Below are 12,007 nucleotides of genomic sequence, written 5' to 3'. Positions count from 1 at the left end.
TCCGCTGTCTGCATCTCCTGTGGGCTCACACAGGACCATCACAGTGCCTGTTAGGGGAACAGGGCCACCAGGCTGAGAGGGTAGCGGGCCGTGAGGGGAGGGGAGGAGCTGGAAGAGCAGACATGTCCCCTCTCACCCGTCCCTGTTGTCTCGGGTGACAGGCACCCAGCGGTGCCAGGCCTGGAGACCTCAGGGAGAAGAGGCTGAGGCGAGACCAGCACTGCTGTGTTTCCCCACAGCTGGTGGGGAGAGGCGGAACAGCCGTGCAGGTCATGGGGCCAGGGTTCTGCTCCGCCAGGGCTAAGCAGTGCAGTCCGTCAGTGCCCTCCCAAGAGGCTGGTGCCCTGAGGACATGCTGTCCGCCCCCTGTGCCAGACACCGTCCTCCTTACCACCTGCCACTGCTCCAGAGAGCAGTGTCCCACATCAAGGGGACAGAAGGGAATTTTCTAGAAGGCACATAGCTGGGCCTAGGTGGGGCTGGTGAGTGGGAACCAGGGAAAAGTCCGTATTTTGCAAGAAACAAAAGTCCCAGCGAAGGAGGACAAGCGACTCCCACCATCCTGGGTGGCTGAGATCTGACACGTCCAGTCCTTCCCGGTTCCCCCAGAGCTCCAGGGCGGGGTGGGGCCTTAGGAAGAGGGAAGTAGAAAGGACACTGCATGAGCTTGTCCCACGTCGCTGTGTTTCTCGGGCTGACCCTTCTAGTGATTGACAACCTCCTGTGTTTCTAACCGGTGTCCACCACCTACCACATCCCCAGAGCTGTGGGCGAGCTGGGAAGAGATGTCCGGACAGACCCACCAGCCACCTGGCCTGGAAAAGGACATCTCGCCCATAATGGAGTGGAGCCTTTGAGCCCTTTGGGCTGGGGCTGAAGTTGGCTTCTCATAATTGTTGCCTCTTACTCCTTTAAAGAAAGGCCTGGCCGGGAGGCCATTGGTCCTTCCACCCCTCAGGTGCCTTCTGGGCTGGTGTGAACAGAGCACAGGCCCAGCGTGCCCACCTGAAGGAAGGGCGGCTGACCCTGGCTCTGGCTGCCTCCCCACTGCCCTCCACTGGCCAAAGTCGCCATGGGGGCCGAGTGGGCCGGCTCCAGCCTTCTGTTCTCACAGGAGACACCCAGAGGACGTTGCCGGTACTGCAGTTTGTGCCCATGCCCGTTGGTCCGTGTCTGACATGCCCTGCACCATTCTCCCCCATCAGTCCCTGCCACCCCAGGCCTTACAGGCCCTTGAACCCCCATTCTGTGGCCACAGCACCACTGGGTGCATGTCCTACTGGATTCAGAAATGCCCCGTTCCCCTCTGGACTTCAAGGCCAGCATCTGCCTAGGTGGTGCCCTCCAGGTCGCTCTGTACCATGCCACAGGTCCAGGCCCCACTCGAACATCCTCTTAAGCTGGCCCAGGCACAGGGCATGTGGAGGTGGTGCTGGGTGTGTCTGCTGCTGAGGGTGGGCCATCTCCCACTGCCCCCTCAGTCTTAGTGTCCACTCTGTCCCTGTGAAGGGAGGGAATGGCACTGCCCACTGGCCCCCTCCATTCCTGCCCTCATGCCCACACTCTGTGGGTGGCCTGGCAGCTGCCTCTTATCCCCCTCACTCAATGCCAGCCTTGCCATGTGCGTCGCCCCAGATGCCCCTCACAGCCTGAGTACACGGCTGCCATCCTGAACTGTGCGGTCGTCAGGGTAGGTGCCTGCTTCCCATGCTGCGTCTTGGAGCCCATGGTGGGTGGGTGGAGTGCTCTCCCTCGTCACCCTGCCTGCCAACATAGCTGCTGCCCTTCCTGCAAGGCAGACCAAGATGACAACGCCCTGAAGCACCCTCGCTCTCCGGCCTGAGGACTTGGGCTTGAGGGGAGGGGTGCTCTCTGTGCCTGAGGGACATGGCAATGGAACTGTCTCACACAGACATCGCACCCTCCCCTCTGCCTGCTCAGCACCACGGCCCCAAGGCACGCCCCGCCAGCCCGCAGCCGCCAGCACTTCAACCCTTGCAGCATGTGGACTTCCCTTCTGAGCCTCTACCTCCCATCTGTGAAATGGGCTTAGCAGTGTACCTACCTCACGGGGTTGTCGTGGGGGTAACCAGAAGTAGCTTCACGCAGGTCACCTAGCAGCTTGCAGCCGCTCTTGTTAGAAGCAGCTATTTGCAAAGGCAGCCAGCAGTGTCAGCACCCATGGCAATGCATCACCTGCACCTGGGGTGGCGGAGAGGCTGGGCATCTCGAGGTGTGGCACTGGGGTGAAGGGGGCCTGGATGGGCATTGCAGGCTCTGGGGTCAGCATAGGGGCAGCAGAAGACCTGGCAGGTGGAGGTCTGCAGGCAGGCTGGGGCTTAGCTGCGGAGGTGCCCTGCATGCCCCTGCTGCCGCCCTGCCCTCCTTGATGGAGCTGCAGCAGGTTCGCAGCCGACAGGCCAGGGAAGCTGAGCGGCCGCCTCTAGCAGCCCTGAACAATACCCCGTGCCTGGACTCAGCCTGCCAGGACAGGAGACACTGTTAGCCTGGCACTTGCAGGAAGGGCCGGGCATGGAGGTGGGGACCGTGCCAAGGCCAGCCACCCCACCCCCATGGAGCCTGGAGCAGAGCCACTTCCTGTTTGGAAGCCCTTGCTTCCTCCACAAGGCTCGGGTGCTGGAGTGAATGGGAATGGGATTCATGAGCTGCAGAGCCCAGTGGAAACAGACGTTGGTGCTGCGCCCCTCTGAGCGCCAGGTGCTGGCACTCCCTCCTCTTCTCCCCCACCCTGGTCCTCCTTCATCGTGTCTCCTTGCAGGACCAAGAAATGAAAGCCCTTTAAACACTTTTTTTAAATTAAGATTTATTTTTATTGGACAGGCAGATTTACAGAGGAGAGACAGAAAGATCTTCCCATCCACAAAGGGCAAAGCTGAGCTGATCTGAAGCCAGGAGCTTCTTCTTGGTCTCTCATGTGGGTACAGGGTCCCAAAGCCTTGAGCCATCCTCCACTGCTTCCCCAGGCCACAAGCAGGAAGCTGGATGGGAAGTGGAGCAGCTGCAGCACAAACTGGCACCCATATGGGGTGCTGACACTTGCAGGCGGATGATTAGGCATTTGAACTGCTGCGCTGACCCCTGTTTAAGCTCTGAACTTGACCCAGGCCACCCTTGCAAGTGACAGGTCCCCTTGTTCCAAGTCTGATATGTGCCTGCCTCCCCAGCCAGTGGCCCCATAGTTTTCGAAGTCATTACTCATGAAGTCGCTGACATTTGACCTCAGTAGAGAGACTTCAGCAGGTCAAGGCAACAGCCGGGGCTCAGTGTCCTCTCAGATCAGCTTCCGGTCCACGCGCTCAGAACACACTGCTCAGTGAACTCTTGTGAGGGGTGGGTGCTACCTCCTTCCTCCTCCTCCTCCACCTTTTCTTTAGCCCCTGTAGTGGGCAGACCGAGTCCCGAAGGGAGAACATAAGTGGCTAGTCCAAGGCCACGGGCCTCCAGAAGCGATGAGTTAGTTCTGGGGTTGAGCAGGAAGGGAGGACACAGAGGAGCCAAGGGGCCAGGCCGATGCCCTCGGGGGCAGCGAGCCTTCGGGCTGAGGGATTCCTTTATGTCTCAGGGTGGTGTGAGGTCTGCATGTTTTTCGAGGGAGGGGAGAGGGCAGAAGGGTAGCAGTGGGCTGAATGCATTCCAGGGGTTGAGATGCCGGCTGCCACTGCCTGGTCCCAGCAGGGCCACAGTGGGCAAGAGGAGGGCTGCAGGAGTGGGGGTACCAGGCCCGGCCAGTAGGGGCTGGAGAGGCCTCCAGCTCCCAGCAGTGCCTTCCCGGCAGAGGAGCAGCCCAGAGGAGCCACAAGTACAGGAGCGGGGCTCAGGGGGCTGAGCCTGGGCCAGTGAGGCCCTGGGACATGGGTAGAAGCCCCCCAGCCCACGTCCTGGCCCTAGAGAGGCCTGAGAAGAGCTGGACAGAGCGATTCCTGGGGACAATGAGAGAGGTGCCAGTTCAGGCTCTCCTTCCAGGGAACTTGAGGTGATGCCAAGTTTGGGCACATCCCACGGGTGCCCTCGGCCCTCTTTGCCTATGCCAGGTGCTGGGTGCAGAGAGAGGCAGCTGGTGGGGCTAACAGAAGTGCATAGTGCCGGGAACAGGTCATGTGTTGAGGCCTGCAATGGGAAGCAATGTATGCTACCCGCTGCGCAGAGGGGAGGCATGCCCGATTACCGGCTTTCTGGATTCTAGGCCTTGGCCTGCACAGGCTGTAGTCACTGAGGTCAGCCAGGGCAGCCTGGCATTGGCAGGGCAGTCACTCTTGAGTCCAGGGAGATCCCAGGCTGGGAAGGAGAGAAGGAGTGTGAGGAAGAGGTCTGTGGAATGGGCAGGTGTGACTGCATGGCATGGGGCAGCCTGGAGGGCAGCTGGGGAGCCTGAGCTTGGAGCTCTAAGCCTGCACCTGCCTGTCCTGTCCCATGTCCTAGGCTCAGAGCAGTGTGGGCGGCCCCCCTCTGACACACACCAGGCGTCCCCGAGGCCTGCAGGCTGAGCCCACACAGGGCCTGGGCCGTCTCGCAGGACTCCCGGGAATTGCTGGAATAAGGTGCATAGGAGGGTTCTGATAGGTGAGCTGGGATGTCTCATTAAAGATTGACATGGCGAAGCCCGTTTGACGGCTGGACGGTGTATCCATTACCCACTGCACCAGCCAGGAGCCCGAGAGAGAAGAGGTAAGTGGCTTGGGTGCGACAGGCGCCTCCCGACCGTGCCAAGGAGCCCTGGCCGCAATGGTGAGCAGGGAGTGGACCTTCCACTGTTTCTGCTTCTGCCACTGCGACTGCACCGTGCTTTGCAGAGTGAACTGTAGGTGACAGGGGAGCCTTCCCCTCCTTCCTGCTGCTCCGGGGCTCTCCTGACACTCCCACTGCTCCTGGGGGAAGGGACCGGGGTGGGGATGGAGGAGCGGGGACTGCGCGTGGGGGGCAAGAACCTGTGTGACCCACCGGAGGGTTGCTGTTGAGATCTCGCTACAGAAGTGCGGGGAGGGGTCTGGGGAAGTGGTGGCAATCACAGGCGACCTAGGACAAGCCATGCCCCCTTTCCAAACCTTGTTCTCCCTCTCCTATAAAATACAGGTTCATAAGCCCAGCCCTGCATGGCTAGGCAGACTAATCACTTGCAAAAAAAGTAGGGACGCAGAGTTGGTTTGTGAATAGCTTGTTCGGTTTAAGGCTCACTTCAAGGCTAGTTTGTGTCCTGACATACACTTACTAGCAAAGGGGTGAAAACATCTGTAGGAAAGTAAAGTAGCCAGCTTGGGAAGCAAGCCTGGGGGTACCTAGCTGCCCCCACTTTGCCTCTGCTATGGTCGTGGCCTTGGGCAGCCTGCCTAGCCCCTGGGCCCCAATACCCTCTACAGGGAGGGAGAATGTGGGGTGGGGGGGAAAGATGTTGCTCATTGGTACCAGGGGTGCCCCAGGCCTGCCACCATATTGTCAAAGTTCAATGAGGCCTATGCCCTGGGCATGTGGCTGGCGAAGCCCCGTAGCCAGGGCTGTTGAATTGTGCCCCCATCCTGAGGGGCACCCGCTCCACCAGGTGTAGATGATACCCTACTGCTCAGCAGCTTGTGGGCCTGAGGCAGGAATGCCAACTGGGCCAGGGCCCTGAGTCGGGCCGGTCAACCCCTACAAGCAGAGCTGGCAGAGCAGGACTGGGCAAAGGAACCTGGAATCTTCACCCTGTAAAAGGTGTTGAAATGGGAGGCCGGCAGCCAGGTGTCTGTCCACTGCTGAGCCGGTCTGGGAAAGGGGCTGGGACCGGCTGCCTTGGTCCTCTGAGCATGGGGAAAGTGATGAGGGCTGGGCATCTATGAGCTGTGCTGGGCACAGCCCTGGGCATGAGTCCCAACCTTGCCACCAACCCATTTGTTGGTTTTGGCCAGGTAACTCAACACGGTGACCAGGCCAGGAGGACTTTGCCCCCGCCACAAGCTCCACTCCCACATATGCGCTGACTTGCCTAATGGTCAGTTAGAGCCAGGAAGAAATTGACATACCAGGGAACCCCTGGGAGGGCTATTCCATGCCCACCCAACATTGGGGCTGGGGCAGAATCTGAGGGGGAAGGGAACTGTCAGGGTGGGGAGGGGGGAGGAGGGAAGAGGTTGGCAAGACTTGGGGCTCTGCCCAGCTCCAAGCAGGTGGCCGTCACAGGCTGGCCAGAAATTCCATCAAGCATTACTGAGCAGGCGCTGGATCCTTTGTCCCTGGCACTGCTCGGATCTCAGGTTCCACCTCTCCAGGAGGCCCAAGGGATGCCTTTCCTGTGCAGGGGAGGTGTGGGCAGGGCCTCACCTGACCGCCCACCTGAGCCGCAGGAATTAAAATGCAGCTTCTGGGACGAGAGCCAGACCTTATCGGGGGCAGGGATGCGGCCCCAGGGCAGAGCCTTCCTCTACTGCCACTCCAGCCAACTGCTGCTTTCATGTTGCTCATGCACCATTGGCAACTCAACAAGAGGAAAATATTCCGGACCCCAACGATAGGGGCGAGTTCCTGCTTTGTCCTTGAAGCGTAGAGATTGGCACCTGGCCCACAGTGTGTTTAGGTAAATGCCCACCTTCCTCCTCCTCCCCCTCCCTCTGCCTGCCAGCTGGCCGTGTGTTCTTAGAGCCACCGCTGTTGGCCGCCTCCCACGGCTCCCCTGCCTGTGGGCACAGTGCCCAGCCCAGCCCCTGATTGCATGAGCCGTGAGAGCCCCTGGGCTGTTAGCCTCTGACCTCTTTCTAAGAATGTGTGTCCTGCTCCGGCAGGAGACTGGCAGCATGAAAGCCAAATGTTGCGTTTAAGTGCTGGAAACGTGGAAGTGAGCAAAGCTGCAGTGCAGATGTTCTGTGCCACCTTCCCGGCACACACAACACGTACATGGGCTCACCAGCACAGGGCCTGACATCACCCAAGCCTCGCGAGGATATGTGCTCTGCACAGCCAGCCAGCCGTGCATGTACATCCTGTGAGTCCGCCAGGCTTGGTGGCACAGGAGTGCCGTGTGGTCTATGTGCCGCTCCTTGGAGTCATCACTGTGAGACCTCATTTCCCCTCATCTGCCCTGCTAGCCCCTCCCACTTCACAGGGAGCGTGCTGAGGGCTGCACCTGTCCCTTTGTCAGCCCTGAGTCAGAAGCAGGCAGGTGTACAGGGGCAAGGTGTGAGCTCATTAACCCTACCGACAGGGTACCATGGCACACGCCCTGCCTTGTGCCTGGCTCCTCTCACTCCTGCAGCCCCACAGGCCCCTGCCCCCTCCAGCAGGCTCCTCCACACCCTCCTAGGTCCCCCCTTCTTTCGTAATGACCAGGACTCAGAGACCTCCACAGTACTTGGAAGACATGGGCAGACGTGAGGCTGGGAAGTGCCCTACCTCACACCCCCAGACTGCAGGAAGTGGGACTCTCCTCCATGCCCCCAAGAGGCATCAGATCCTGGGGGACAGAACAGAAGGGTTGGGTCTCACGTCCAGTCTGGGGCCCAGCCACTATCCCGCCTTGCCCCCAGGGCTTGCCCTACTGCTGAGCCCCAGGACACCAACAACTCAGCGCTCATTTGCTGTCCTGCCTTTAAGGGTGCTGTCCCTGTTGGTGCTTTGCTTGGAGCCTGGGAAACTTGGTCTGAGTGCAGTTGGAGAGGGTGGTCTCTGTGGCCCCCATCGTGGGTCAGCTAGACCCCTTTCTCTGGGTAAGCTCAGCTGCCACACCTAATGTTGTACCCAGATTTTGAGATCCCCACAAATCATCAGGAGTCTGAAGTTGATGCAAATGCATAAGGGTGGTTTATTCTGACTAGCCTAGACTTCCAGCCACCACCCAGCCTAGCGGAATTTGGGGGGGTGGGAGGGCCCCAAGGTTGGACAGCACAGGGTTTTTATACACTTTAAGCCAATTCCACACAATTTCACAGTCAGGATTGGTCAGTTTTACTGTTAACTTTTTTTTTTTTTTTTAATTTTTTTTAAGATTTATTTTTTTTTATTTGTATTACAAAGTCAGATATACTGAGAGGAGGAGAGATAGAGAAGAAGTGGAGCTGCTGGGATTAGAACCAGCGGCCATATGGGATCAAGGCGAGGATTTTAGCCACCAGGCCACGCTGCCGAGCCCCTACTGTTAACTTTTAAAAAGAGCAAATTGGCAGGCTTCTGTTGGTGGGTTTGAAGCAAGCAGCTTTCAAAAAGTACAAACTGGTGGGCTATAGGGTAGTGAGCAAGTCTTATCTAAAAAAGCACACCAGGGCCTTCTTCCTGGGAGTGCTCTGCCGACGGGACCTGCCAGGGGGCCCACAGGCCTGGAGTTCACCCAGCCCCCTAGCCAAGCAAGCACACCAGGGCCTCCTTCCTGGGAGTGCTCTGCCGACGGGACCTGCCAGGGGGCCCACAGGCCTGGAGTTCACCCAGCCCCCTAGCCAAGCAAGCACACAGGGCCTCCTTCCTGGGAGTGCTCTGCCGACGGGACCTGCCAGGGGGTCCACAGGCCTGGAGTTCACCCAGCCCCCTAGCCAAGCAAGCACACAGGGCCTCCTTCCTGGGAGTGCTCTGCCGACGGGACCTGCCAGGGGGTCCACAGGCCTGGAGTTCACCCAGCCCCCCAGCCAAGCAAGCAAGGCAGAAATCACAAAAGCAGAAGACACTGAGATTCCTCACTAACAAGCTTGGGACATCCAGGCCAGCATCACGGGCCCTGTGGTTTTAGGCAAGTCCTCTCGCCTCCAAGCCATCACTGGCCGTCCTTTGGCCTGCGTGGGGCCGTGGTGGGCCTGGCGGGACACGGGGGACAGTAGGAAGAGAGGCTGCCTGAGAGGGAGCTGGTGCCACTCTCATGCCCCCAGCCAGCCTGGCAGGCCGGAGGGGCCTCCTTCGCTGGCGGATCCCTGGGTAGTCCCACAGTGGACTTTGGTGGCAGTGACAGCCAGTGTCACTCAGGGCCTGTGGCTTTCTGATGGCTTTTATTCCTGTGTTCAGTTTCCCCCATAGGAGCCTCCTGAGGGCCTCTGGTGGCCTTCCCTGTGTGCCATGTCCTATGCTGTCGCCAGGGACCCAGGTGGATGACCCAAGAGAACAGACTTGCAGGTGCGGGGTGGGATGCCAGCCAGGCTGGCTTCCGCTGCCCACCTAAGCTCACCTCTGGGGACAAAGCAGTTACCATGAGATGCTTGACAGGTGTCCACCTAGCATCTGCTGCCCTCCAGAGAGTGACTTGGATGCGGGCCGAGAGCCCAGTGTCAGCAGCGTGGAGCTGGTACTGCCAGGGGCTTGCTGGCCGACCACTTGCCCTTGATCAGCCTCCATCTGAGTGGGCAGGAGTTGGAGTGGTCGCTGTTGTCCCGGTATCCCTGAGCCCAGACAGTTTGTTCTGAACAGAGATGGTGAATGGATCAGCTCACGGCGCTGGAAGGCAGTGCAAGGTGGACGGGCAGGAGCGGGCTGCACTTACCCTGTCCTCCCAGGAAGATGGAGCCTCAGGTCGCCTGCTCCGGGTCCCAGCCCTTAGCCCTGCTGCCGTCCACAGCACCTGCAGGGCCTGGTGTTTCTGGGCACGCCCTTCAAGTTGTCTTGATGGCCCCCTGGGCCAGCTCAGCCCACCTCCGTCTCCTGGGCTTTTCCCCCAGTGCTTAGGAGGCTCCACCATTCCCAGCTTAGCTCCATCAGGTGCAGCACACCTACAGTGGCCAGGCTTTGCCCGCAACGACCTGCTTCGCCGCTCCACGAAGCTTGAGGTCTGGTACAGCTGTGAGTGGCTGTGAACTTCACCTGAGAGGCTGTGGCAGGAGCTGGGGCAAGAGTCTTAGGGAAGAGGCAACCAAGTAGTGGGGTCAGGAATCCGTGGCAGGAGGTGACAGTCAGATGCAGTCAGTGACCACGGAGATCCGTGGAGGTGGGAAGTGCGGGGTGAGGCCAGGGTCAGCTGGCATTGCAGAAGGCTCTATTGAGGAGAGGCACCCTGGGGCCGGACTGGAGAGACTTGCATTATAGTCACGTGGGCTTGGGCCTGACCCTTTAGGAACCAGTTCTGTGTTTCCCAGAGATCACTTGGGCTACAGCATGGACAGGGAAGACAGGGAAGGAGAGTGCGGGTCCAGGAGGCAGCTGGGTGTGGACAGAGAGGCAGGCAGTGCCATCTGGGGTGCTGGGGCAGAGGATGAGTGGTGGGGCCCTGTCTTGCCCCTCTGCCTAGAGCCTGTGGGATCCGGGCACAGCTCGGGAGAAGGGAACAGGCTACACCTGTCCACCCCAGCTGCTGGTCGTGACTCAGGGCAAGTGGGAGTTGACCCACCATGGGAGACAGCCCCTGTCACTACAGGGGCACCTGCGATCACTGTCACGGGGGGGTTGCCACAGGTCACCAGCCTGGCTGGTGGGGGGAATTGGGGAGCAAGGGATTCTCGTGTCCACACAGACGCCCAAGGTGGTGCCGCACAGACCCCTTGCTACCCTCAGCCCCCATGCCTAGCATGAAGAGATTGTGCTTTGTAACCTGGAAGACTGTAGCTCCGGCGACCTAATGTTTTGTCCCTTCTAGAACAGAAGGGTGGGTATTTGGTGCCGTGGTTGAGACTTTGCTGGAATGCCTACATCCATAGTGGGGTCACAGTGCCACCCCCAGTTCCAGCTCCTTGTTCTGGCTCACCCTCGGAAGCAGTAGGTGACAAATGGCTCAGGTGCTCGGGTCCCTGCCTTCAGCTGGCCTGGGCTCCGCTACAGCAGGCTTCTGGGGAGGGGGCCAGTGAGGGGGGCTTCCGTTCGCTGCCTTTCAAAGAAATTAAATTGTTTAAAAATAAGAGGAAGAAAAGGGTTTTTGCAATCAAGTGTGATCTTTTCCTTCTCTGTAATAGTTAAAACTCCAACTAATTTTGAGGTCTTTATATGTCACTTTTTTTGTTATTATTAATTTGCTTGTTTGAAGGTCACAGTTACAGAGAGAGAAAGAGACAGACGCATCTCTCATCCATTGGGTCATTCCCCAAACGCCTGAAATGGCCAGAGCTGGGCTGCAGCTGGAAGCCAGGGACTTCTTTCAAATCTCCCCCATGGGTGCAGGAGCCCAAGGACTTGAGCCATCCTCCACTGCTTTCCGGACCGTAAGCACGGAGCTGGATAGGAAGTGGAGTAGTCGGGACATGAACTTGCATTCATTTTGTATGCCAGTGTCTCAGGTGGTGGCTTTACCCTCTATGCCACAATGCCAGCCCCTCCTTATACATCTTAAGCACGGAGGGACAGGCAGGTGCACAGCAGTCCACTATGTCGGCACCTGGCTGTCCTGGACAGAGGGCAGGCGGCATGGCCAGATTGGTGGGCCAGAAGCGCTCTGCAGCCACCAGCGGGGCCCCAGCATTGCAGGACTGCCCTCTGTGGGGGCGGTCTTTAGAGGAGGATCTAGGCAGGGATGGGGTACGGCCCTGGGGGAAGATGGGCTCAACGACTGGCAGCAACTGCTAGAGCAAAGCAGTAGTCTGGTTGTCTGAGCTACAGCCCAAGCCTGGGCCAAGCTGGCAGCCAGCAGCTGGATAGGACTGAGGCATCAGACACCCCCACGGGGCTGGCAAGACGGGTGTGGGGCTCAGGGCCTCCCACTTCAGGCCAGTCTTGGTTGGACACCACAGCGATGAAACTGAAGGAAGGAAGTGGCACTTAGCAGGTGGTGTGAGAGGAGCTGGCGTGGGACACAGAAGGAAACCTTCAGGCAGCCCTGTCACCATGTGACCACGTCGACTGCTTACTGGCTCAGGGAAGAGCCGAAAGAGAGGAGAGAGACTTGGTGGGAGCCCCAGTGTGCCGGTGCTGCTGCCCTGGATTGAGAGGGCTTCAGCGCTGTCTGTCACAGCCCCCCTTTCCTCGGCGCTGTCTGTCACAGCCCCCCTTTCCTCGCCACTAACCTCCCGGCTCCTGTGTTTCTCTGCCCTGCAGGCCCCTCCACCCAGCGGCAGGTGCAGAATGGCCCCTCTCCTGATGAGATGGACATCCAGCGAAGGTACCCTCCCCCGCCCCACACTGTAGG

General features: G+C 59.3%; 1 protein-coding gene across 4 annotated transcripts in view; it reads left to right on the top strand.

Annotated features, from left to right (window-relative positions):
• The window catches only part of EVL (Enah/Vasp-like), an 83,062-nt gene that overhangs the window by 56,405 nt on the left and 14,650 nt on the right, over positions 1 to 12,007 (top strand). For all 4 annotated transcript variants that reach the window (XM_058655242.1, XM_058655243.1, XM_058655240.1 and 1 more), the window contains exon 4: positions 11,917 to 11,980. In XM_058655242.1, the coding sequence (XP_058511225.1) occupies positions 11,917 to 11,980 (64 nt within the window). The remainder of the gene's footprint in view (positions 1 to 11,916; positions 11,981 to 12,007) is intronic.

This window comes from Ochotona princeps, chromosome 26 (assembly GCF_030435755.1).
Source record: "Ochotona princeps isolate mOchPri1 chromosome 26, mOchPri1.hap1, whole genome shotgun sequence".
Classification (NCBI taxonomy): Eukaryota; Metazoa; Chordata; class Mammalia; order Lagomorpha; family Ochotonidae; genus Ochotona; species Ochotona princeps.
The sequence above is the reverse complement of the archived record's forward strand: the minus strand, read 5'-3'. Positions and strand labels throughout refer to the sequence as shown.